This window comes from Varanus komodoensis, unplaced genomic scaffold (genome assembly GCF_004798865.1).
Source record: "Varanus komodoensis strain SLA01 unplaced genomic scaffold, ASM479886v1 scaffold39, whole genome shotgun sequence".
Taxonomy (NCBI): domain Eukaryota; kingdom Metazoa; phylum Chordata; class Lepidosauria; order Squamata; family Varanidae; genus Varanus; species Varanus komodoensis.
Window position 1 is genome coordinate 8,961,044 of NW_025335922.1, and position 26,650 is coordinate 8,987,693.

Genomic DNA, 26,650 nt, shown 5'->3' on the forward strand with positions numbered 1-26,650 from the left:
CAAATACAGCTTACAGCATTTAATAATCTGGCATTAGAGTTTCACTGTGCTACAAAAGGTCTCCTGCTGTAGCCTCGGGGATCATGCTGCTACAGATGCTGGCTTTGACAGGCCTGCAGTAACAAATTAATTGTGGAAGTCAGGTATTTCCAAGCAAGACCCCATACCAATATGGTGATCTAGCATTACACATTTTTCCCTCTGATTTTTAAGCATACCTCCATCTCCTGCACTAAGGCTTTCCTGCTGTGATCTTAATTCTGTTGCCTAGCAAAGAAACGTCAGCTGAAATAATTCCTCCTTTACCCCCCACCCCACTTTTCTATAAGTGGGTAAAGATTATGAAGTGTTTATGTCATTAAAGAGCTGCTTAGGCTTTGGGGCCAGGAAAATAAATAGAACATGTCATGATGGGGAAAATTCTCTGCTGTACCCAGTTTCTCAGGACTACAAAGGGGCTTTGTAAGTAGGATGTAATACTTCACTGATGGCTTTGAAGGGTTATACCCTAACCTGCTCCTACATTTAATAGCTTGGGGGTTTTGTTTGCTCTTGTTCCTGCTGCCACACCCAAACTATGCAGGGACGCTTTTTCTAGCATGATCAAAAATAAATGGAAAATGTATCACCTGACAAAAGCGCAGCAAGCTCATGTAAAAGGAACACGATAAGTTTTAAATTGCCCAAAACTTCAGTTGCTCTTCCCAGTTTCTTCTTTTTGCAAGAGCTCTGCCTCTTAACTCCTCCCCACGCCCTGCCGTTTATTCTGTTCCAGAGTTTTACAGCTATTGCACAGGCTTATGGACAACCTCTTGATGCAAGAGATGAAGCCTGGATAGGCAGAAAGGCAATGGAGCCCTACTGCCTCTTCCCCTCCCCAGGCAGGCCAGTCTAACAGGCAGTGCCCTGCTGCAACTTAGTGATTTGTGCAGAAAGCCGAACAACGAGCAAAGTCACCAGTCTGAAGGCTTGCCTGGTGGGTGAATCGGCACTGCGGCAGCTGCCTGCATATGCCCTTTGTGGGTTAAAGCAGCCACAAACCATTTCAGTTCTTTTATTTCATTATATAAAATAGCAAACTTAAGTCCTTTGCACAGGAAGAATCCTGCCTGCAGGCCACCTAAATATGAGGTAGGAAAGGGTTAAGACAAGGAAAGAATGTGTGGCTCTTCCATACCAAAGAGGATGAATGGCATCGCTATGATCATGGCCCACAAGTTGGGTGTTTGACTGCATCCATCCATCCATTCTGGTATTAAGAGGCATTCATTCGTGTGTTTTGTAAAGGAACCAAAAATGCAGAACGCTCCCTACAATAAATTAGGGCAACACAGCAAATATTTGGGATAAGACAACTATTCAAAGCACAGAAAAGCAAGACAAAGACATTTCCTTTCAGAGTCGGTGGTTAGCACACAGCATTCAAAATTTAAGGTACAAGTAGGCCAAGAAAATATGAACCAGGAAAGGCTCACTCATACAGGGCCCGTTTCCTCCATCTAGAGCCAGCTCTCCATCCCTCTACCAGGCAAACAGTGACTCCTTGATCAGAACAGCTGAAACACAGCTGGTAGGTTGAACACCCAATGCCTGATAAAGAAGCAACTTTGGCAGCCTCAGTTTGCAAAAAAGGCATAAAATACTGGCTGGCAAGGATCGGGGATACATTTCGAACTGAGTAAGGGCTTCATGGGCAGCAATACTGGCCAATCCCATTAGGCCAGTGCCCAAAGTTTTCTCTAAATCTGTGGTGAGGAATCTAGCTCTCCAGTTAACTCTGGACCCCAACTTCATCATCAAAGCCAATGTCAAAAGGTTGAAGATGATGGAGGCTGTAGTCCAGCAACCTCTGGAGGACCACAGTTTATCTACCCCTCCTTCAAAACTTCCCCATGGAAGATCAACAAGGCTTCCAATGGGGTTCCCTGCTTGTTATGCAGCTCAGCTGGTATGACAGAGGAGGAGCTCAAAAGCTCTGTCTCAAAACTCATGGAGAAGAAAGCCACTGAAATGCAGAACGGGCAGGACAGAAGAGAAGCCGCTGGGATTTCAGGCTACCTATCAGGCACAGAAGTCAAAGAAGCAATAAGGCCATCAAAGGCCAGTCTACAGAAGTGCGCTAAGCTATCAGCAGTGGTTTTGCACCCTTGCTGGTGGGCCAAGGCTAGATTAGGCTGCCCAACATCAAGGGCACGAGACAGCAAAGCTGCTACGCAAGCCACATGGCAACAGAACTTGGATTGGTTAAACTAAGCCTTAAAGCTAGAAGATAGGCAGATGGTTTTTCACGTGCTGCGCAGGTGCCCAGCCACCAACCAGCTATGCACCCGACAGCAGAGTACTCTAAAATAATCACAGTTATCAAATATATGACCAATTCCCTTGCCATACTACAGCAGAACTATTCCCGGCGAGGCTTACCAGCCCGTTGCTACTTTCTCTTACCTTTTCAATGAAACCCCACCACTGCCACTCTGTGGGAACACAGAGAGATTGATTCAGGTTCAGTCTGAAGCCTAGACACCCTCCTGCATGGCCTGCTCCCGCCTGGTTTTCTCCAGATGTGCTGGGCTGCAACTCCCATTACCCCAACTGGGGATGATCAGAGCTATAGCCCAACACTCCTGGGCTGACACAGTGTTCCTGTGTGAGAGGACTGCTTCGTGCAGGAAGAGCCAGTGCTCAAGCTGCAGTGCATGAGAAAAGCTACCAAGATGGCAGGCACACTATTCTCAGAGCTAGCTCAAGTCGACACGATGCAGGCCAAGCCTAGGATGCATCAGTTCCACAGCGTCAAACTGCACGGGCAAATAATACAGTGCTGGGAGTGAGGTCAACTGCAGCGGTCTTCAGACGGGGCTCACCTGAGATAGGCCCTTCCTCTCTGGAAAGAGGGCAATTGCTGCAGCTCAGCAAGGGACCGCCAAGGGCCATCCCTCCCAGCGGGACCTGCCAAACAGTGACCAAGCTAGGGAAAAATTATATTAGTCAACAAAAGAAGAGTTCTTCTGTTCCTACTACTTCTGAAGCAATGGACTTAGGAGTACAAGCTGCTCCCTGGAACCCATCTCTCGGATGTCAAAGCCTTACAGGTTAACCATCATTCAGCCGGAAATGCCATATAGCTAGAACACAAGCATCTTGTACATGTTGTATAAGAATTTAAAAGACACACGGGGCTGTTTCTACTCAGTCAAAGCTAGAAACAGCCAAGTCACCAAGGCTCAAAGCAGCATAAAAATTTCATGTTGGTCCCCAAGAAATTAAAGTGCTTTTCCCAACTACCCGACTTCCTGGCCAACAGGTCTTGGGTTAGGCTCTCAAAAGGAGCTTCTACTGGGTCATTTCAGAGGGGAGTGGGGAGGAAGGAAAGGAAGTGGGCCATGGTTTTACAGAACTAAAAAGGGGAAAGTATGGCCAGGCAGGCTACCCTGGATGAGGGGTGAGGGTGGGGGGGACTGCTTGGTTAAGGTATACCTGAAAATGAGAGTTAATAGGAAATTATATATATAGATATATATATATAAATAACACTTTCTGTAGAGAATTCTCTTAAAAGGCAGTTCTTCACAATGTGAGTTGTGCTGAAGTCCAGCAAGGCTGCCCTTCTTTCATCCTGCAGTCTGTAAGAAGTGGCCGTCTTCTGCGCACGCGTGTGCACTCTCCATTTCTCACCCTTCCGAGTACTCTCTGCCCTAAGTACAGCAAGGGTTATCAATGACCAGCATGACATCGATGCCATAGACTTCCAGTAGGTCCATGAGGAAGCTACGGTCGCCTTGGGGGTCCAAGCCCATCCCTCGGGCGTGGTCAGCTGTCAAGGTCTTGTCCTGGCTGGCTGACACCTCCATCAAGGTCTGAAATATCCGGTTGTTCTGCTCCATGAAGAACCTGCAGAGTTCATTGGAAAGGGAGATGCGTAAGGATGTGTGAAGCCCAAAGGCCAGGGACTGGCTCTTTGTTGCTTGTCCTCTCTGTCATCCCAGGTAGAAGACATTCTGGGTAGTGTCAAACTACAACCATTTAAAAGAAGAACACAGGGCGCCTCTAGTACAACAGAAGTGGCTGTCCTCCGCCTCCTAAGGGCTGAACCTTAAACTGGTGCTGGAAGGAGTATTTGCTGGTTCCATACACTCTCCAACACATTTCAACAAAGTCCTTTCCTCTGGGGGATGGTAGCTGACAGGCTCACATTTTACAGAATTCTAATTCGTGCACTGGACAGGATATTTCAAACCAATAAACTCTCCTGCCAGCACCTCCCTCTTGCTTCTCTGGCCTTTTCTCATGCTGCCTCATTCTGTTTGCACCCAGAGCCACCCACCCACAATTTTTTCAGCCTAGCGTCACCAGGTCTCCACTTCCCCAGACTCCTGAGGAGCTATGGAAGAGCTGTCCAACCAGGCTTCCCCAGGCTGTCATCACCTCTGGCTGACCAATGCATCTGAAGGAATGCCCTTTCTCAAACATTCCCAAGCTCCATGGATCTGTAATGCTGAGGACTGAACACTCTGTATGTGATGTACATGCTCTGCTCCACGGCTTAGCCATGATGTCCCCTGCCCAAGCCTCCACCACTCCACCCTGCTCCTCCCAGCTCAGCTGGAACTAGAGATGCTGCTGAGAGTTGCATGTTTGGTTTAGAATGTATCTCAGGGCCTATAACAAATGCCTCTTTTACCTGCCTCCCAACCCCAATCATTAGTGCTTTAAGTACCAAGTGGAGGTCTTCCGTTCAACCCCACTCAGGCCTGCTGCTAGTCATTCCAGGTACAAGCAGTCCCTGGGGAAGTAATTCCTCAAGGGCTACAGACACTGCAGAAACCCTTGAGAAAACTACATTTCCCAGGAGTTTTGTCACCTAAGATGCTGTATTGCTGGGTAGAACCTCATCACCACCACCACCACCAAAACTCCAAAGGCAGACAGGGAATCACTGTCGGCTGGATTGCCTGCTGGTTCTCCATCATCACAGGAAGGAGAAAGCAATGGAGGAGAAAATGGGGAAAGTCCTAAATGCCAATGAAAACAGCTTTGCACCATACATTTTGGAAATATCTGTTCCCTTCTTCCTCCCCTCACAGAAGCCATCTGAATTGCAGAATTAAGCAGAAGGGGAGAAGAAGCCACAGGGGAGAACTGCCATCAACCCCTTTCCCTGTTTCCTACTACTCCATTACTTCATCCATTCACCAGGGAGGGAGCAGCCCTCTCTGTTGGAAGGAATACACAGTCTCAACTGATGGTTCTGTGGGACTCTGTCTTCATCCTCCAGCCAGAAAACCTGCAAGCCCTGCCTCCCAGGCAGAACACCACAGCAAGGGGAAGGACAAGCTGGCCCAATCCATCAGCAACTGATGCATTTGCTTTCTTCTTCCTCCCCAACCTCTCTTCCTTTGGTCTTGTTTCTTAGCTTGAAGGTAGGGGCTGCCTTAATCTTTGTAAACTTAAGAGATTTTTTAAAGCTGAAGACCAGGGTGAAAACACTATAAATGAAGCAGGGTGTGAAGAAAGGGGTGTGAGCCCAGGGGGAACAGAGGTACGTGCAATCTAAATTCAGAAATTCTTGGAAGCAAGCAAACTATTTCCATTTTTCTCAGTAAGTAGTTCAGGTTTATTCAATTATTTATCCATTCAAGCCTATCTGGAATGGAGCCTATCACTAGCATGAAGGAATGCTCTGAAGAATCCCACATGAACAACTCACAGGATGAAAAGGTCCTCTTCGCAAGAACTACAGTCCTCGTCTACTTCCTGGGAGTACATCAGCATCTGTCTGAATGATGGAGACACACATATACCCATCAAAAACAACATATCCCAACTTGACCCAAGGTGGCCGGCAGCAGCTTTCTGGCACTCTATTCCTGCTGCAGAGGACCTAGAAAATGGGTCCCTGCAGTCAGGAAAGACTGTTTTTCGATTCTGACAATTTCAGGTGTTTTGAGGATTTATTCCATGGTTTTGGAATAAATCTTCCCCAAGAATCTTTGGATTAAAACACTGACCAATATTGGGAACAATCCAGAAACAAAATGGATTCCCACACTCAAGCTATCCCTAAACCTGGATGGGAAACCCACCCACCAACCCCGGGTGTTACCTCTGGTCATTAAGTCTCCGGTACTTTTCCTTGTCTGCACTGTTAATCTTCAGGAGTGGTTGCAGATGCTCATGGTGAGTCTTCACATTCTGGTTATCCACATAGACATCATAGAGATCCCGCTTCTCCTCAAAGATTTTCTCTGTTGTGCCTGCCATGAAAAGAGCAAGGGAATGGTTGGATCCAGGCAGAATTAATTGTGCTTTTTTAGTTATTTAACTTGCATCCTGCCTTGTTGCAAAAAGGGAGCGCTCAAGATGGCAAGGAATAATTCGGATGGAAAACAAAATCTTAATTAAAACATAACATTAAAAGAAGTCATTTATTTCTATATTTCCCAATAGCCAAAGTTCTCTGGGTGGTTCATAACAATAAAATTACAATTATAAATACAGATAACAAAGCACCACATATAATTTCAGTGTAGAAGATTTAAAACAATTTTTACTGCTGAAAAATGCTAAACAATGAACATACTAGACATGTTAAAAAGGCAGCTGATATAAATGCCATTAAATATGAATCGATGCCTGGGAGTAGAGGGCATTCTTAACCTGGCACCAAAAATATGACAGCAGTGGCGTCAGCCTCGCCTCAGTGAGGAGATCATTCTATAAGATCAATTAAAGCACAATTCAAAACACAAAAATAAAAGAAATATATGGCGCTCAAGCAATTAAAACTTCCTTTAGTGCACATGCCAAAAGCCTGTCTGAATAAGAACATCTTTGCCAATCAGCAGAAAAATGGCAGTGGGGAAACCGACATGGCCTCCTTCCACAGGGAATTCCTTAACTCGGGAGTGGCCACTGAGAAGACCCTCTCTCGCAACCCTACCAAAAATGGCTTTGACGTTAGTGGGAGGACAAGAGGACTGTGCCACAGGGATCAGTCCTGGGCCCAGCACTCGACATCTTCATTAATGGTTGAGATGAGGAAGTACAAGGAAAGATAACCAAATTTGCAGATGATACAAAACTAGGTGGAATAGCAAACGCCCTAGAAGACAGAATGAAGATCCAGGGAGATCTTGATAAACTTGAACACTTAGACCTTATTTCAGGCAATCCAGTGCTCTCCCAATGTGTTGGACAGCTCATCTCACCAACCAGCCTAGCTAACAGGAATGCTGGGAGTGATAGACTTAAACATCTGATGGGTACCAGACTAGGGAAAGCTGGACTAAGGCATCAGAAAAATTTCTATTACAAATGAACATTTGCTCCATTTAATGCTCCAATTCAAAACTTTTATTGAAAAATCCATATTACCTGAACATGCCTCTTGCCCTGCCCTGCACAAACCTAGAAAAATCTGTAGTACTTTATTCTGCTGAACATATGAATAAAGTGAAATAAGGAGCATTGAATTCCTTAATGTTCCATGTAAAAACTGCAAGGCACTCCGTGGCAGCACCTTCTTGATTTTGGCCCCAGTGCTGGCAACAGCACAGTTGCAGAATTCGAGGGAGCAAAAAGAATGAGTGAAGAGATAGAGAGCATCACAAACTTACAGGCCACATACGACACTTCTGTCTCCAGCATTTCGATGTCGGCGACATTGACGTAGAAGAAAGGCTTGGAGTCGGGAACAGTCCCACCAATACCAGGCAAGGAGACATTGGCAAGGCAGCAGCAGCAGTAAACTGCAGGCAAGGGGAAAAGGGAATGAGAGCAAGATTGACCAGGTGGCTGCTAAAGCCACCACTCCACTTTGCAAGCCCCTCTACACTGGAGAACATGATTAAGCCTAGTCTCCAAAAAAGTTATCTATGTGGCAAGAAACAGGTATGCTTCTGGATGGAATGGCTTACGCTGAAAATCAAAACAGTTCAAATGCAGTGAAAATTCTCTTTTCTAATTCTCTTTTCTGGTGATTTGCAGTAGATTGGGAACTGTTTCCAACTCCCAATCAACTGATGGTTATTTTAAAGTCTAAATTAGGATCCTGTTCTGTAATAGCTCCAGTGAGGCTTGAACCTTCTTTAACTTTGGAAGACCCAGGGACTGAAACTCAGATATTTTGCATGCCATCCATGTGCTCTAGCACTGAACTACATTCTTTTCCCTCCCTCGCTTGGAACATTGCACAGTGACGCAGTCTTCAGAGTGCATAATGTGCAACTTTACATCCCACTACCGAGAATGTTACAAGTTGCTATGCTGGATTAGAATGATCAGTTGGCTTGGAGGTGATCACAGAAACCGCCAAGAGAACTGTAAGGATAAGAGTGTAATCCTAGGCCTGCTTACCTGGAAGTAAGTCCCAATAAACTCAAGGAGACCTACTTCTGAGTAGACATGACTAGGATTGTGCTTTCCCTTATGAAACAATTCTCTGTTCCTCACAAAAGAAACTGAATTTGGCATAGATTTTACCTTAAACTGGCTAAAATCCAGGAGGGCCACATGGGACCAATAAGACTACTTTCCTGTTGGACCTTGTAGACAAACCACTAACTGGCTTGAAACTGCTGCCTATACATCTCTTTGGGTGATCCCTTAAGTCCGTGGACTTTAAAGGAGAGGAAGCATCCACCTGCCCCCATGTCTGCACCATCTGTGACTCCATGGTTTCCATCACTCCTCCAGCTCCTCCATACCTCGATAGCAGACCACACCAACAGGAGGAGGTGAAAATATCAAAATACGCTTGCGAAGCAAGGCGAACTTCCACAGTGTAAGGATCTGCTCCCCAAAGAACTTGATGAACTGAGACATACAGCCTGCAGGGTGCGTGATCTGCAGCCAGGGAGAAACAGGGCAAAGACTGAGTTGAGAGAACAGGACACCACACTGATTTTGTTTCAGGCAGGGGAGGGAGGGATGGCAGCTATAGGCAAGCAAACATTCCACGGAAGGAAGCAGGACACATTCTGGAATTTCACATGCCAAATCAGTTCCAACTTCGCGGGTAAAGGCTGAAGCACCCCTCCTAAGGCTGAGTTACTGGCAGGGAGAGCTTTCAGGTAAGTGTGCCCTGCCCTCTGAGCCCTGCCCCTTTCACCTTTGGCCCCACCCACTGCCCCAAGTGCTTCTCCAAAATAAAAGTTGGCCCTTGGGCCAGAAGCCATTCTGCACCCTCATTTTAAATGCAGTATTATTTTTGCGACATTTTTAGTTTCATGCATTTAGAAAATAAAGTCTTGTGAGCTTCCTCATCTTCACACTATTGAATACAGTTTCCAGTATTATGTGCACGATCCTACAGATATTTAAAAAGAAAAAAGGCAGAGCAGGCTAGGAATTGTAGCCTTTCTTCTGTCTAAACATGACCTAGGGTTGCACCTTAAGAAACCTAAATTTCTATGGATCTTGGGGCCTAGAAATGATAACCATGTTACTTTTATTACTAAGTATACACACCTGAACATTTACTTATGTACATTTCAGACCAAAATGTAACATCTAGCTTGTTGCAGGTGTGTGAGCATGCATGCGCATGTGCGCCGGGGCATGTAGTGCCTCTAAAAATTTATCTGAGGAGACTCCCTAAGTCTACCCAGATAGAAACAGATTCTGCAGCAGTTTGCAGCATTTTTAGATCCTGCAATGCCAGAAAAGAGCTTTCGCCTGCTCTTTCTGCCTGCTGATTTACAGTGCTGACAAAAATGGGGCTGTATCAAGGATAAGCGATGGGACCAGCACAACTTGTCTCTTACAGCAACACTGAAAAGTCTGCAAGCACCAGATACAGTTTCACCTTGAAAAATGAGCAGGTCTGGTCAGTGCCTGCATGGGTGACCACACCTGAAGCCCAAGGGCACCAATCTGAACTTCTTGGAAGGGCAAGAGAAAAACAGTGAAACCAACAAGGGCATATTGGGGAGGGCAATATGGAGTCCCAGTTTCAAATCCCTAACAGCCACTAAGCTCCTAGTGCGACTTGGTCCAGGCACATACCAACACTAACACTGAACAAGTATCTTCTGAGAAGTATTTTTCTTTATTCACCTGGTGAATCATGGACTTATCCTGATTTACCACTGGAAAGCTTCAGCTAACAGCCAGGGACCCTCCTGTACCTCCTCCTGGAATCCTGAGAACCCCGTGAAGGAGGCTATGCTGAGAAGGAGTCTGGCCCAAGGCCACGCAGTGAGACTGGTGGCCGAGCAGGGATCTGCATTTCAGTCCCCTCCACAGGGCCCCCCTGCATTTTTCATTTCCAAGGTTTGCAGCTTGCTCGTCCATTAAGAAGCTCTCAGGGTCGCAAGGAGAGCCCCTGGGTGACCCCTCATCCCTCTTGGTGGCAGAGGTCTCAAGGGCTCTATCTTGGCCAGCAGCTAAACCCTCTCCATGCAATCTGACCAACAGGAAGCATTGGTCACACTCTGCACAGTGCTTTAACCCCTTGTTGGCTCCTCACCTTCATCTCTGGGTACATGTATCTGTGGATGGAAGGCAGCCAGTGGACGGGTTGCTGAGAAGCGGAGGCGCCAGCTGGGAGGACTCCTTTCTTGTCATCATAAAAGGCTTCCAAGTGAGAGTAATGTCCCGGCATCTCCAGCTGGTGCCTGGAAGACAAGCGAGATAAGCCAGGCATGTTACGGAGGAGCCTGCGGAGGGGCCTTTCAATCCAATGAGCAGCCCACCTTCTCAACTGGCATCGGCAGCACATGCTAACCCTTCTTCGGGACCAGGGAGTTCTTCCTGCCAGTTCTGCTGCAGGAAGCTCTTTGTTAGCTGTGAGATTCCTCACGAATCCTGTATCCAATTGGCACAGCAGAACTAAACTCTCTTCATGCCCTCTGACTAATGGCACCAGGGCACGGGTGGTGCTGTGGCTGAGCCCACCCATTTCTTAAATTTCTTTCTTCTGGAGGGGACCTTTTGCTGGGCAGTTGGCAGCCAGCTTAGGATGGATGCACCATGCATTGCGTCCAAAGTGCAAGATTATCTCATCCGAATAAATTGTCAAGGAGAACTGCTGGTGGGACACCCTCCTTGCATGCATAATTCTTGGTCTGGGAGGAGGCTCACACTTACGCAAGTGCCACCTGAGAGCCTGAATGGCTGCATGCAGCTTCTGTGTCCCTGCCTCACTTTAGACACCACAGGAAAAGTCCCCATTCCAGGCTTTGCATTTGCTGTCAAAGCCTCATTAAACTGCCAGAAAAGCACCATGGCTTCCCAACACACCCTCAAGAACCACTCCCAAATGGATACCGGAGCAGACGGCCTCCATCTCTCCCCACGCAGGCCCTTCCCCTAAGGACATACCTGACCTGGTTCTCCAGAAAGTGCATGTATCGGTACAAGAGGGTGTAGGAAGGGGAGAGAATCCCCACAGACTTCATGCGGGCCCCACGCTCTAACTCGCTTTCCACGGGCATGTTGGCGAAACAGGCCAAGCCGAAGCAAGGCCCTTTCCGGAAATAACTGCAAAGGAGCATGGGATGGGTTGTCAGCAAATACGCAGACCAGGAAATGAAGACATACAGGGAGAGCAGGACCTGCCGTGTTGGATGCAATAGCTTTCCCCAACCCAGCACTCTCCAGACATTTCAGGCTATGTCGCATTGGCCATGCTGGCTGCAGGGGAAGCGAGCTGTGCTCCATTCCCCTGAGGAGTGCCAGACTGCAGAAGGTAAATATGGGGTATGCAATATGGGGAACAGCAGGGCAAAGTCAAACCCAAGAGCAGAGGCCACCCGGACAAGGAAAGGAATTTCCAGCCAGCCCAGTGATGCCTCTTCCTCCCCCCCACCCCCAATAAGCTCGCTGTTCATTCCTACGGGGAAAAGGTATAGTGGTAGCCTGATCACCAGCAACAGGGATCCTAACTGGGGTGCAGTGTGGACCAGTGCATGCAGCATCCCCAGCAGCTTAGTGCAAAATGCAGGCCCGCCTTGCACAAGCCTGCGTGCATGCTGGGGATGCGCGAGGAATCCATCTGGGGGGCGGGAATCCATCCAATTCCCTGGGCTTGGTTCCCCGGATGCCAGTCACCCTCTCAGTGGCCCACATTCCAAGTTCCTGGTGAGCACTCCCGGCGTCGCAGGGTGTCCCTGGGAATCCGCTCCCACACACAGCGAACCAGTGCCTGCTACTGCCAGCGGCAGCAGGCGGAGGAGATGGGTCACCATGTACGGCGCCAGGTGTGCTTGCTCGCAGTGATCGACTTCCCTGCCTGTGACTGCTGACGGAGGTGGTGTGCAAGGGCAGCACTGCAAGTGTGCTTGCCAGGTGCCGTGCCCTTTTCCCCTGCCCGCTACTGGGATCCACAAGTGTTTGCAGACTTTCTCTTGGCTTGGCTCGCTTTGCAGAACTGGGCTGAGCACAAGAGAACGTCCGCAGAGCCTGAAGAGACAGATTTTGAAAGGGTTTGTCCCAACCTCAGTGCACGTGGCCCATTGTAATGCAGGCGGGGTTTGCTCATCTGGACCAAAACTCCTCCTCCACTTAACTGAGGAAGCTTGTGCACTCCTGGACCAACGAAGGACACATGCCGCAGGAGGAGAAGGCTGGGGACTGTCTGTACACTCACATGAAATCTGACTGAATTTTATGGGACCCGCTGGCCATGGATTTGAACTCGATGCCTTCCAGGTCGATGTCTTGCGGCAAACACCATTCAACCATGTTACCTGCATAGAAGGGAATGCAAGGAGGGACAGACGTTGAGCCCACACAAGAATTGCTTTCAAGTCTTTCCCTGTGGTCTCTGATTGTCCCGGTTTTGGCAGTTCTAGGTTCTTAAGCACCCAGAATTCCACACCAAAAGTTCCTTCGTGAATGTGTGTGATTTGTGTGTGTGTCATGTAAAAGCATGCTTCTTAACAATGCAAAGTTGTGTAAAAGTTGTGCAAAGCCGTGACTGCATCTTGCTCATGCTACAAGACCAGGTTACAGGCGTGTGTGAGCGTACAGGCAGGGTGAGTGTGAGAGACAGAAAGAGGGAAATTTAGTTTATATATTTGCAAGGCCCTCCTCCATCCCTGCAGTGTAATCCACCCCTCTGGTCCCAATGTTCAAACTATGAGTGCCATTGAGTATGCAGGTAAAATGCCACTGCTCATGTATGAAGTTGCACAAATGGGGGGGGGGATTTATTTAAACTTTTCATATATTGTCGAATCATTACAAAATCTCAAGATGGTTTACACAAAAGAGACTCTCTCTCTCTCTCTCTCTCTCTCTCTCTCTCTCTCTCTCTCTCTCTCAACAAACATTATTACAACAATGAAACAGTTAAAAACTCCTAAGTGCCAGCACTTGCTGAAGCTAATTTAAATGCCATTATTAATTTAAAAACTGGGAGAAACCAAATGCACGCAAAAAAACTCTATGTAGACTGAACATGCTCAGTGGCCACAGCATGGTGGCTGCCTCTTGGGGGGTGGGGGGGGGATGGAAAACTGGAGCAGGCCATGACATGGAATCCTACACACAAGTGCTCCATGCTGCAACATTTTGTGGCAGGTTTCATTTGCACGCATAATTACAGATAGGTGAGTTACTTTCCTATTGCATTCTTTCAACAGCTTCATCCTATGGATCACATTCCATGAAGCCCTCAGTTGTCGTCTGACTGGTCAAACAGGCATGTCTAAATCGACTGCATTGATTAGCACAACTCTTCTTAGGGCACTTACTGAAATTTACTGAAATCACTGCTTAATAAGTTGATGCCAGAGCAGTTTCACACACCCTCACCTTTCCCTTGTCTTGAGGAGCCCCCACCCCTTTGGCCTGGTTTCAGCAATTAGTGACCCCCCTCTCCCAGCATGCCTGTTCCAGGAAAAGCCAAATACTAACCGAGATCACACTCCCAAAATTTAGTATATGCGGATTAAGAGACAGAGAATGGAAACCACCACGAAAGTCAACACTGAGAGCCTGTTCCAGTTAACACATGTGCCTTTTTGCATTTATTAATTTTCTTTCCTCTTTTATTCTGCATCTAGGATTTAAAGTACAGACCACACTGAGGAATACTCTAACCTTAAAATTACACACATGCGATCGCATGATCATGATCACGCTTGTCTTCCCTAAACAAACACGATTGCGGCCATACCCCACCCCCGCCGCCCACCCTGAGTACGATTGCTATCGCACGATTATCCTTTGGACTCTACCTCCAAACAATAACCTCCCCCCACCTAGGTTAGTGTTCTCAACTGTACTGTACTTTGTTACTTTGTTGTTCTTTGTTACTTTGTTTCAATTTTTTGTGATTAAAAAAATATTTATAGAACAGATTAACCTTATTTACATTGAACCTTATGGGGAAATTTAACAGCTCACAACCAATTTGAGTTATGACCAGAGTCCTGGAACAGATTAAGTTAGTGAGCCAAGGTACCACTGTATGTCTAATTTTCAGCCGCTCAGGTATAGCAATAACATTGGATTACTAGTGTTTGTGATCTCTTGTCTCTGTGATGTGAATTTGTATTCATTATATATCAGCACATCCCAACACATCCCGACCAAAACGGCTCGCGATCATGTTCATAGGGGTCAGAACAGATTAACCTTATTTACAATGAACCTTATGGGGAAATTTGATTTGGCTCGCGACCAATTCAGGTCGCAAGCAGAGTCGTGGAATGGATTAAGTTCGTGAGCCAAGGTACCACTGTGTAAGTCAGTGGACCCACGCAATTGGCTAAGGACGCCATTTAAGAGGCACGGCAGCTGCATCATGGGCTTGTATAAGAGAGTTGCAATACAGGCAGTTCTCCTTCCAGTTGCTTCCCTAATGATCCATGACAAAGAATTTGCCCTTCCCACAGGAGCTGCACACTGGGACAATGGTCTCCATCCAGCTACCCACCACAACCCCGAGATCCCTTTCTTGGCCAGTCAGGGCCTCTCAGGCTGCATCTGTGTATATGTAGAATTTGGATGCTCTTTGCCCCCCGCAAAGGCACATCGCTTTTATGTTAGTTACACTCACACACATTTGCCATATAAATGCCCGTTCCCCCAGCTTGGGCACACCCTCTAAGAGCAATGCACTGTTCCTTTTCATTTCATAGTGAAATCAGCATAGCAAAGGAGGGGATTGAAACTTTTTAATTTTACAAAAGTATTATTATAAACTATACCGGACGACGGCAGATGGGACACGGTGTATGCATGCATGCCTTAGAATAGAGAAGCTCAGATTTAGATCCTCAAAAGTAATAGCTTTATTTAATAGCTCCCCTTCGCCCCACAAACTGCATCCATTCAGACAGGTTTTCCGAATCTTGTGTCTTCCAGATGTGTTGATTCCCACTGGCCATACTGGCAGGGAATTATGGAAATTACAGCCAAACCTATCCCAAGGGTACCAGGTTAGAGAAAGGCTAGACTAAGATATGTAGATTAGAACTCCACCATCATCTCATTACCAGCTTGGTTGAACTTGACACAGATGTTGCTTGCCAATTGCTAAAATTATATTTAGCTATTGAAATCATATATTGCTGGCCAAGTTCACTGAGGAGTTTGCACATGTCCAGTTAATCAAGCTTTGCAGAAAGCAAACCTTAGTGCTCTAAGTTTTAACCGGCTGTAATATAGTAGATTGTATGGGAGGGGGGAGATGAAGGTAAGCTCAAGACTGTCCTACAGTGGCTGCCCCTTCCCTTTATTTTTATTTATTTATTTAAAACATGTTGACCCTGTCTTGTATCCAAGGATGGATCTCTTGATGGCTTACAAAAGACCATGACTATAACAGCATTAGATAAAATGAATTTCCAATTATAAAAATGTAAGATAATTCTATGTCATACATTAAAAACCAAGCAAACATTACAATATTGGGTAAATTAAAAGGTTTTGGTCTGGCACTGAAATAAATAAAGTGTCAGTGGCATGTGCATCCCTTTAAGGAAAAGATTCCAAAGCTGGGGTGCTAAAACAGAAAAGGCCCTTCCCCAGGGTAGTCCCTCTTCTAACCTCTTTCAGAGGGCTCCTGGAGAAGGTCCTCAGAGGAAGATCTCAAGGTCTGAGCAGGTATATATGGAAGGAGAGATTCCTTCAGAGATCCAGGCCATAAACCATTTTGGACTTTATATGTTAAAGTTAGCAGCCTTCAATCAATAGCCAGTGAAGATGGCTGTGATCTGCATTATGTGATCTTATCTGCCAGTCCTAGTAAGCAATCTTGAAGCTCTATTCTGCACCAACTGAGGAATCCAGACCGTTTTCAAGGGTAGCTCCACATAGAGCCAGTTACAATAGTTCAGCTGGGACAACCTCGATCACTTGGCTTTGCCTTTCCAGGTAAGGATGCTGCTGATGGACCAGCTGAAGCTGGTGGAAGGTGCTCAGCAGCCACCTGAGATTCCAGAGATAGCTCTGGGTCAAGGACTCTCCCAAACTGTGTGCCTGCCCCTTAGGGGGAGTGCAACCCTGTCTAGAACAGGGTGAAGAACAAGCCCCATGTAGCTCTCTGTGATTATGGGTTAAATCAGCCTCCTCTCAATTTGGTGCCTTCTGTTCGACTACAACTCCTATCAGCCCTCCCTCGATTAGTCATGCTTGTTGGTGATGAGGGGTGTCAGCATCCTCCAAATGTGTTTGGCTACACATCCAATCATCCCCAACCTGCACGATTCATCAGGGGCTGATGAGAACTGTAATCCAACACATCTGGAAGCCAGCCAAGTGAAGTCAATGGGACAACTACTATCTTCAGGGGAAGTGCCACTGTTGTATGTAAGATTCCTTCTACACCTTAGGCCATTTGTCTATCCATCCAAGTAATCCGACTGCAAGTAGCATTCCAGGGTCTCAGGCAGTTCCTTCCCAGAATCCACTACTTGGTCCTTTGATGTACATATTCCTCAGAGTTCTGGTGTTCTGAAAGGGAAGCTGCTGAAACAGCTCCAGTGTAGTTGGGTTATTAATAGACTTGCATACTTGCCCCCAGAAAGTTCATTTCTCCTCAATAAATCTTATCTGTTCCTCAAGTTTGTTGGAATGTATAAAATTCTACTACTTAAACGCAAGCATCTGAGGGCAAATTCTTATTTAATACAGTTCTATATTGTTCAATGCCTGAAGCTCTAGAGCTGATCCCCCTTTAAAGGGCAGAAGTTTAATTTGTGACGTTAGCAAAATGCCTTGGGAAACAGAGTGGGAACAGAGAAAGATCTCTTCTATAGAGCCGAGCTCTGTCTTGTCTGTCCGGACTGGCAATGGCTTCCTATGGTTCCAGAGACATTGGCTATTGAGCCTCGGTTCTTCTCAGACTGGGCACCAGCATGAGATATGCTTGGGCAGCCGTCAGGGTCCCAGAACCCCAGCAGAACCCACTGTTATGCTGACTCCAGCCCTGGTCTCCCTGCTTTTAGCTGGGTGTGAGTGACCATTCTCATTTCCCACAATGCCCCAGTGAAGCCTCTCTCTGGTGCATCTAGTAAATGTAATACAAGGCTCTCGTTCAACTCCGTTCATAATACCACTGCCCACTACTACCTTCAGTGCAGGAGAGGATACAGGAGATGGCATTTTGCCACTCATAGATCTTCTGCAGGGGTTCAGAACTTCAGGCCAAGGGCCCCAATCCAACCCTCCAGGAGCCCCAGGAAGACTCTGTCCCTTCTCTCCAACAATCGGTGTTTGGGCTTTCCATTTTCTCCTATTTGAAAAGGCTGAAATACCTCTCCAAGGCTTAGTTAATGGCATGAAGACCTTTAAGCAAAATAGAGAGAGCTGCTATATTTTGGTTTGCGTCCTGTTCCTTTTGCCTTCAGTATGGAATATATCCCTGCTCACAAACTTTCCAAAATGGAGGTTGGCCCTCAGGCTGAAAGGTTTTTGTCTGCCTGCTTGTTTTACAATGGACATCCACTTTTATGCTTTCCGGAGAGTTTACAGGTAAGTGTGGTGGCTTAAAAGGGGCAGGAAATGTTCCAACCATAAATACACCTTGAGCTAAGTAATGTTGGGCCAGACTCCAGGAGTAAACATCAATTTGCTGGCAGCTTTGGAAACAAATGTTGTGCTGGGGGGAGGGATGGAGGACGAATGCCTTTGTTGAGACAGAAACTCACAGGTGCCTGGGGCTCTATTTTGCCTCCAGAGCTGTGTTTGTCTTAAATAAAACAAATACTTCTAAAACAAATAATGGATGGGAATGGAGATAGAGGCAGTGCTGATGTCAATGCGTGTCTATGTGTGGAGCATGGTGACAACCTGCTAGGCAGCCTCTCCAAAGCTGGTGCCCTTCAGATGTGTGGGACAACAATTCCCATTGGGGGTTGGAGGGCACCAGGTTGGAGAAGACAGCAGGTGGGGCCCTCTGTTGCATCTCTAAATGTTGTAAATGAGGATCTAATCTTGATTGCAAATGGGAAGGTAAAGGCAGAGAAAAACGCAGCAGTTTTCCTATATTTGCAGTAAATGGCCCAAGGTACTGGAGGGGGGAGCTTTGCAAGGTTCTACAGTTCTTCTGGTCTGGAGAGAGAGGACCTGGTACTTAATCCAGCTAAGCAGTATAATCCTCACTCAAATAGTAGGACCCCTTAAAGCAGGAAGAGGTACACTGGGGTCCTACAGATGCTTGAGACTACAACTCCCATTATCCCAGACCACTGGCCAGGCCATAAGGCTATAAGGGCACTTGAGTGCCAAAAGATCTCAACCCTTTCCTCTTCCTGAAAACAAATAAATTAATTACATTCTGCCTTGTGTTAGAGTATTCCCTAGACAGTCAGAGGAGAAAAGACATTATGAGCAGGTGAAAATAAAAGTTTCATGTGGACAGCCAGACTTACTTTTGAACAAACCCATTTGCAATCCTGCCAGAAACAGGCCAAACTAAATAAATCTGCAGGTGAGGCATTGGCATGGTCTTATTTACTAGGCTTTCAGTTGAATTAAAAAAGGTAACATTCCCCAGGCCTCTGGGTGTGCATGTGTGCTTAAATATTTTGCTGCTCCCTCAGGCCTTATAAGACCTGGCAGGCTAAAAAGATATTAACAAATTCCAAATCAAAAAGAGCAATGCAACTTTGGCATTGAAGAATAATGAGTTCTTGAAATGCATGGCGTGAAGCTGAAGGTGCATGGAAAGGGACAGGCGACGGACCTCTTTCCAGCCATGTTTCCCCCTTTCCTCCTCTCTCACCATTTACTCCCCTCCCCCAACACCATGCCCACATGGAGTCACTCCTTTGTTTGCTTGAGCATCTTGCCTGACCGATTCCTATCTTTCCTCCCTCCTTCAGTTCCTTGCCACGTCACCCACTTCTGGCTCACTGAGCAAGGTGGTCAGGTGGCCTGCCAGACAAATGCAGGTAATGTTTAGCTGATGGTTTGAAACAGATGGTCAGGCCCCATGGGAGAGGCAACGACTCGTCAAGCCACAATGCTTGCAGAACGAACTGAGCTGGGAGAGGTAAGGCACGCCAAGTGAGCTCCTGGCTTAATTAGACGCTTCCTGGGACTTCCGTTGTGCTCCCTTTGATGTTGACTTAGGTCAGCCTTCCCCAGGGCACCAGACCGAAGAAGAAGGCTGACGTAGCGGCAGACATTTCAAACAATGTTGTTTCATTCTGGGGCACTGTATCTATGAAAGGCGGCATGCCGTTCGACACCTCTGCCCTTGAACCCTGCACAGAAAATGTAGAGACTGATGCCGTTTCGATGGCTGCTTCACTCCTCTTCCTCCTGCAGCGCCCTACTAAAGCTAAGTAACGCTGGGGCTACTCAAATGCATTGTCAATAAACAGGCCAGGTTTACACAATCTTTTTGATTCAAGGGCACCCACTCCATAACTCAACCTTGCTTGTAGCTTCTCGAGTCATCTGAACCCAACAAAGGTGGATAGTTGGCATGATTAACAAAGCACCCAGAGCCCATGGGGCATTTTACCATATTGGGAAGTTTAAGAGACTAAGCTTCCATATTTTCTGACCATTGCCCACACCAGCTGGAACTTATGGGAACTGTAGTCCAACCTAGAAGGCACCAGGGTGTCTACCTCTGCTAAAGGGGTTCTAAGGAACACATGAGCTCTGTATGATTTTAAGGGGTGGATGTGATCAGTGATGAGATCTTCCCATAAATTGCTCCACTGATACTTGTACAACTGCATTCTGCATAACGTTATACTGGGATGTTTCCAATGTTAGTTCTACTTAGAGTTGGAATGAATGTGGATTAAGTTAGACTAACATTGGATGCAATTCTTTGGAGAAAGGATTACATTAAAATAAGACTGCAATATGTGGTATTAGTGTAAGTTCTACCTTGACAGAAGAGTCTAGGTCTTGGAATACATATGGGAAACATCTGTGCATTTACTGCATCGGAGGTCTTCAGATCTGGTATCACATCAAAAAATGCAGCAGAATACTGCTCTGTCTAAGAGATACACAGAGGCCCAGCCAAGCTGATCTCTGAGCTGTTCATTAACAATACAGCATGCTTGTGGAACATAAGAAGATTCCTTCACGGTGTGACTAATCTGTGGCATCAGCAGCACTTTCAATTAAGTGAAAAAGGAGAACTTGTGCTAACTACAAAATTGTGGTCAAAGATGAGTTAGCTGATATTGCCTAGAAGAGGCTAAAAGCAGTGTACAGAATTCATAAACTGACTATCTGCTGTTAGCTTGCATACGTGACATTTTTAACTAGCCTTGGATTGTTACATTTTTATCAAGAACCGGCATCTTTTTATGACTTCGTTGTAGGTTTAATGCGTTCATTATTTGCGCAATTAACAAATAATAGATTGCTTGTGCAGTTAGGCAAGAGAGAAATCCATAAACCATGATACAAGCTTTCAATGGCACTGCTTACCCATGGATACTAAACTCATGTTGAGCTTGAAGTTGGCACACACAGCAAGCCCAACTACATCCATTATTGAGGACAAAGGAGTTCTCAAGTATCCCTTCTTTCAAGGACTCTTTATTCTATCATTTTGCAGCTCTGCAAACTAGAAAAAATCATGGAAAGCTTCCTCAGTAACCTTCAAAGAGCCTCTTTTGATTTTTTTTCCCTTCTGGCCCACATGGCTACTTTTGTTTTCTAGTTTTCTAGTTCATGCACCAACCTTCTATTTTAACAAATTCTTCTGTTTTGTTTAGGCCAGTTCTACCTCTACTTAAGCAGAGGACAACAACAAAACTATCCAAGCTGCATCTTGCAGGAGTGGTTTTCATTAGAGAAACAGAAACTGAATACCTAGAATTTTGAAAGGCATCAGCTAAAAGTAAGGCTAGACAGAGCCATTTTCATGAAATTAAAAAACTGGAGTTAATGCTCATGTTCCATTTCACTCCACCTGTATGAAACTGTAAGCACACGCTTAGCACACTTGTGATTAAATTGAACCTGTTATTTTAAAATGTAAAATAACACAATTTAAGTTTTAATTCTGGCTTTTTTTAAAGAATACTGATTTTTATCCACCCTACTTCCAGACCAAAATCTTTGCACCTCTGACTCCACCATCCTCAGCAGTCTAATCATTGTCCCTCCCTGCCTAGAATATACTGTGATGCTGCCTTTACTGTCTTTCTCTGCCTTTACCTACCTTTCCCACCCTGCTGTTTTCCAGGAATACACATTTTGCATTATTGCCAGCCAGTCTCACTAACAGGGAAGAATTCACCCTCTTTTAGAGCTCACTCCCTGTTGAAACGAAGCTCAAGTATGTACAAATGAACTGGACACACACTTTTTACAATTTACTGTAATCCTCTCTTCACCACATCTTCTTTCCATCCCCTGCCCCAGTGCCTTCCAGCATGGCAGGTGCTAATTCCTACTCCAGAATATAAACAATGCATATTTGATCTCAGTTTTTTTTCATGCTGTGAACCCACAGAAGCAAAAACTAAACATGATCTTCCAGAAGAGAACACCGCTTCCCCAGATGCTTGCCTTTCTGTTTTCCTTCCCTAAATGCAAGTTTCTAGTTCTTGTGATTGCAAAGTACACGATGTCTGCTGAGGTCACAAAAGGTGAAAACTCAAGATTTCCAGTGTTAACTTCAGTGTCCTGAATTGCTCCTAGGCTGTCAGCACAATAATAAAACCACAATTATTACACCATAATAAAGCATGTATATCAGGACAAGGACAACTGAACCTCCTTGTTTTTTAGGAAGCATAGGTCCACCTTGCCCATATCTATAAACTGCCAGCAGTTCTTTGGGGTTGCAGGCAGGATTCTTTCCTAGTCCTACCTACAGATGATAGGGATGAACTTGGGACTTTCTGCATGCAAGGTAGATGCTCTGACACTGAGCTAAACACCTGCTTCAGCTTATCTCTTGATTTTAACTAGACTAACCATGTGGGCTGCTTTCACAGAGCCTCTGAGCCATGCTTGGTCTCCCACCCAGCATGGGACTGGCTCCCAACTCTTCACCCACACTCCTCTTTCCAATGGGATGTGATGCTCAGAACAGCATGTCTTCAGACTCTACAAGGCAGGAATACCCAGCCAGGTATGGGAAGAGGAGGGCTGGTAGATTGGGACTGTGCTTACACTGGAATTGCAGTCTTTAAAGAAAGCTAAGGCAGAGTGAGAATCTTCAGCTGCTTTTGCCAATTCCAGGTTGGAGAGGGTCATGGACAAGGTGTCCTCTGATGGGCTCCCTTCCTTTGTCAAGGATCCTGCTGGGCTTGACAGGCTGCATTTCTAGCACTCCAAGAGATGCTGTGCAGCTGAGTTTAACTACTCTCTGTCCAGGGCCTTCTGGATAATGAAAAGGAAATATCCAGTTACCAGGTCAATATTAGACCAGGAAAAAATAGAACTGAGAAGGGCCTATGGCAGACACCAGCAGTGCCAGAGTCCTGGAAGCTGCCGACAGACAGACATCCCTAACAAGGGGGAGAAGAGAGGGGAAATCAGTGGCAACCACCAATTATAACTTGCTAGAAATGCAAGCCAAACATCCTACACAAGGATCCCCAATGCAGTGCCTGTGGGCACTTCAAACTGTGCCCGTGAAGAAGTACCCAAGTGTGGAGCCTGCATACATTTGAAAAAAAAAAAAAAGCTTTAGTTTTTAAATGTTATTGTCCCCATGTTTTATATATGTTCATGGATTTATAAGAAATGCATATAACTTTCTAGCAAGTATACATAGGCTTCAACAAAAGTGAATCAAATATCCACATTAAGTATCCACTTGAAGTTGGCAACTATACGCCATCCGTTCATATACTGAAAGCATTGCAAAGTCTTCACTCCATAGCATTGCAGATGTGAGCACTTAATGTCCCGGCGTTGTGGTATCCGTCTTTCAGCACTCAAAAGGAGAATCCATTTCCCCTTTCATTTGTTGATCTCCATGAAACAGGTAAATAATTTTAAAGAGTGTGCACCTCAGTGAATATTAATGGCTGTTCCAGTACAAACTTTATCTGCAAAATAGCCTCCTCCCAAAAACAAACAACTACTGCACTCTGTCAAAACATTTGTTTAAAATAAGCATTAGCTTATTTTAAACAAATAGCTGCACCGCACCACCAGCAATTAGCTCAATTATACACTCCCTTATTAAAGAGACATGTCCAGTAAACCTAAAATAGGATTTTTTTCCTAAGTCACAGCCCAAAATGTCTACAACAAATAGACATCAAAGTGGTGATCCACTAATTAGGCATTCTGTGCTGATGTCCTCAACAATTTCTCTAATTCCCAAGTGTGCCTACCAATGCAAAAAGATTGGGAACTTCTATTCTAGAACTTGACAATGGCACAATCAGTGCTGGCCCAAAACATTTAGCTTCCTGAGCTAAAGGGAAAGATGGCAGCATCCTGGTCCTCCTTCACACACAGATGCTAACTGGACTGACAGTTAACTCTTTATTCAGCAGGACAGCATAGGGGATGCTGGACAACCAGCTCCCATCTCCAGCACCTTACCGCTGCCTCCAAGTGTCTGCCATTTGAGTGATGGTAGGGCTGGTCCCAAAAGTTTTTCCTTTGTAAATCAGACTTGATGATCCCAAGCAACCAGGAGTTCCACCTGCTCCCTCCCTCCCTCCAACAACCCACTTGGCTTCCATGCAAAGCGCAGGGGAAGGAAAACAGCTTTTCCTCTTCAGGCAGCGTGGAAATGCAGAGGGAAGGCAAAGGAAGGACCACAATGATCTGTCTCTCCTTTGCCAGCACGCTTGGTAAATAGCTTTTTAAAATCCTGCTGAAAAGCGAGAAGCCTGCCTTTCCAGGCAGAGAATGGGCATAACCTTTTTCTGTGGCCAGCAAAGATACATGGACTACTTGCTACACAGCACTCTGGTGAAATCTTCTGCTAGCTTGCAACTTTTGTTGGCTTTCTTACAAGGCTGTTGTAATTGTCAACTGAACAAATCTCACTGAACAAATAACAAGTCTGAAGTCACCTTCCAAGTATTTCTGGTGGAGGGGGGAAGAGAGACAGCCTGCATTAGCAACTTCCTCACTGGAGAGTTAGTCCTCATCCACCCCATCTTGAAAGTATGTCTACTCCATTGGCAGCCACATGATGTAAACACCACCATATAGCAATTTCAGATAAACATGAAGCAACATCCTAACACACACTCAGTGGTCATCACACACCTATTCATTATAGTTTCATAATCAACTTGAGCAGGCTTTGCATCATGAGGCAACAGAATTTGCAAGACATTTTGGGACCATGCAAGAGAGGTACTCTTGAAACAAAGCTTTTATGAGCAAGCTTCAGGAAACCAAGATGCTGCTCAACGTTACTCCAAGGTACATATGTGATTCAACTGTGGCACAGTCAGACACAAGGGTGCGTTTGGGCAGAGGGGTGAGCCATAGGTACATGAAGGATCATCCTAGAATCAAGACTGGGTCCAAACTAGAACAAGCCATCTGCATTAACCTGTTCCAGGTTACTGTGTCATGTGTGACTGTCATATAATATCCAAAGAATTTTATTATATTTATAGCTTGCTTTCTTCTGCAAGGAACCCAAGGCAGCTTACATTATCCTCCTCTTCCTCTTCATTTTTTCCTCACAACAGCCCTGTGTGGTAGGTTACCTAGAGAGCATCATATTATATTTTAATTTTATGTTGTGAGCCACCCCGAGGCTTCGGCGAATGGGGCGGCATAGAAATGTTTTAAATAAATAAATAAATAATGGCTGACAAGGAACTAGAATGCAGATCTTCCAAGTCCCAGTGCAAGATTCTAATCACTATGCCACTTACTTCCATGCAAGTGTACACAGGACTGCAATTTTACTGCGACAAACTCGTTTCAATGAGGCATAAACAGGTAGTGTTGAAAGGAGCATCATCATGCAGCTATTGGCCACGAGTATTTCCACAGAGTTTACTGCAACTGACACCTCGGCTCTGTTGAAACTTTGAGACATGTCCATGAAACAAGTAAAGGAAACCACAACACAAAGGAGAAATTTTCAAATACTCCAAAATTCACATCACCAAAATGCTGCAATGAAGACTTCTACTGTTCTGCTTATCCTTAAAAAGAAGCTGTTCTTCATTTTTTGCTTGCTTGCTAGTTGCGAAGTGGTGTCTGACCCGTCACGACCCCATGGACAACATTCCTTCAGGCCTTCCTGTCCTCCACCATCCCCCGGACTCCACCTAAGCTCACACCGACTGCTTCAGTGACTCCACCTAGCCACCTCATTCTCTGCCGGCCCCTTCTTCTTTTGCCTTCAATTGTTCCCAGCATTAGGCTCCTCTCCAGTGAGTCCTTCCTTCTCAGAGTATTTGAGTTTCATCTTCAGTATCTGGCCTTCTAAAGAGCAGTCAGGGTTGATCTCCTCTAAGACTGACAGGTCTGATCTCCTTGTGGTCCAAGGGACTCGCAGGAGTCTCTTCATTTTTACTGAGGATCTATTTCCCAGAGCAAAACATTAACCAGCACTTTGCATATAAAGGAATACATGGACTAACACAGATAGGTGCTTCCAAGCACGTGCCAAGTGGTTTCCCTTGTCAGCTAAGATGTCACAATCAGACTGTTCTAGCTTGCAATGGCTATAATGCATGCAGTGATAGGACAGGATTCCACAGAATCTTGTCTTACTAGGAATGAGCTGTAAGCTTGTATTATTCATACAGGCAACCAGTTCACTCCTGCTGCAATGGGAGTGACTACTGTAACCAGGAATCAAAAGCTGAGAGTGTCCTCCAAACTGTCCTCCAGGCCTTTTTTGTTCAGTAGGAGCCAAAAGCACAAACCAGGGTTTGTTTGGGGTTGACAACTCCTGGCTTTGTTGGGAGCATCAGGTCCACAACTTTACTTCAGTGAAGGCATTAACTATTCTACTCCTGATAGCATCTCCACCACAAGGACTATTTAAACTAAGGGGGAGTCAGAGGTGCAATAAACTAGGATCACCAGAATTCCAGCTTACCATTGCATGTAATGGTTAACACATCCTTGAAGAAAAGATTCTTCAATGCATCATCTTTATCTGTGAAAGTAAGATTGAGAAGAGGCCTCTCCACCATAACATTACTATTACTATCTCTTATTTAAACCAGTCCTCCTCAACCAGGTTTTTTGGACTTCAACTGCAAAAGGCAGGATATAAATTGAAAATCGAAATCGAAATAAGCCTTAGCTATCACGGCCAATT

General features: G+C 45.6%; 1 protein-coding gene across 1 annotated transcript in view; it reads right to left on the bottom strand.

Moving 5' to 3' along the window:
- Positions 1 to 1,040: 1,040 nt before the first annotated feature.
- Positions 1,041 to 26,650, bottom strand: part of DENND11 (DENN domain containing 11) — a 29,042-nt gene continuing 3,432 nt past the window's right edge. Inside the window, exons 2-9 of the mRNA XM_044441033.1 lie at positions 12,590 to 12,689; positions 11,323 to 11,481; positions 10,469 to 10,616; positions 8,706 to 8,844; positions 7,617 to 7,748; positions 6,104 to 6,254; positions 5,708 to 5,776; positions 1,041 to 3,891 (exon numbers count right to left, since the gene is read on the bottom strand). Coding sequence (XP_044296968.1) covers positions 3,696 to 3,891; positions 5,708 to 5,776; positions 6,104 to 6,254; positions 7,617 to 7,748; positions 8,706 to 8,844; positions 10,469 to 10,616; positions 11,323 to 11,481; positions 12,590 to 12,689 — 1,094 coding nt within the window. The 3' untranslated portion in view covers positions 1,041 to 3,695. The remainder of the gene's footprint in view (positions 3,892 to 5,707; positions 5,777 to 6,103; positions 6,255 to 7,616; positions 7,749 to 8,705; positions 8,845 to 10,468; positions 10,617 to 11,322; positions 11,482 to 12,589; positions 12,690 to 26,650) is intronic.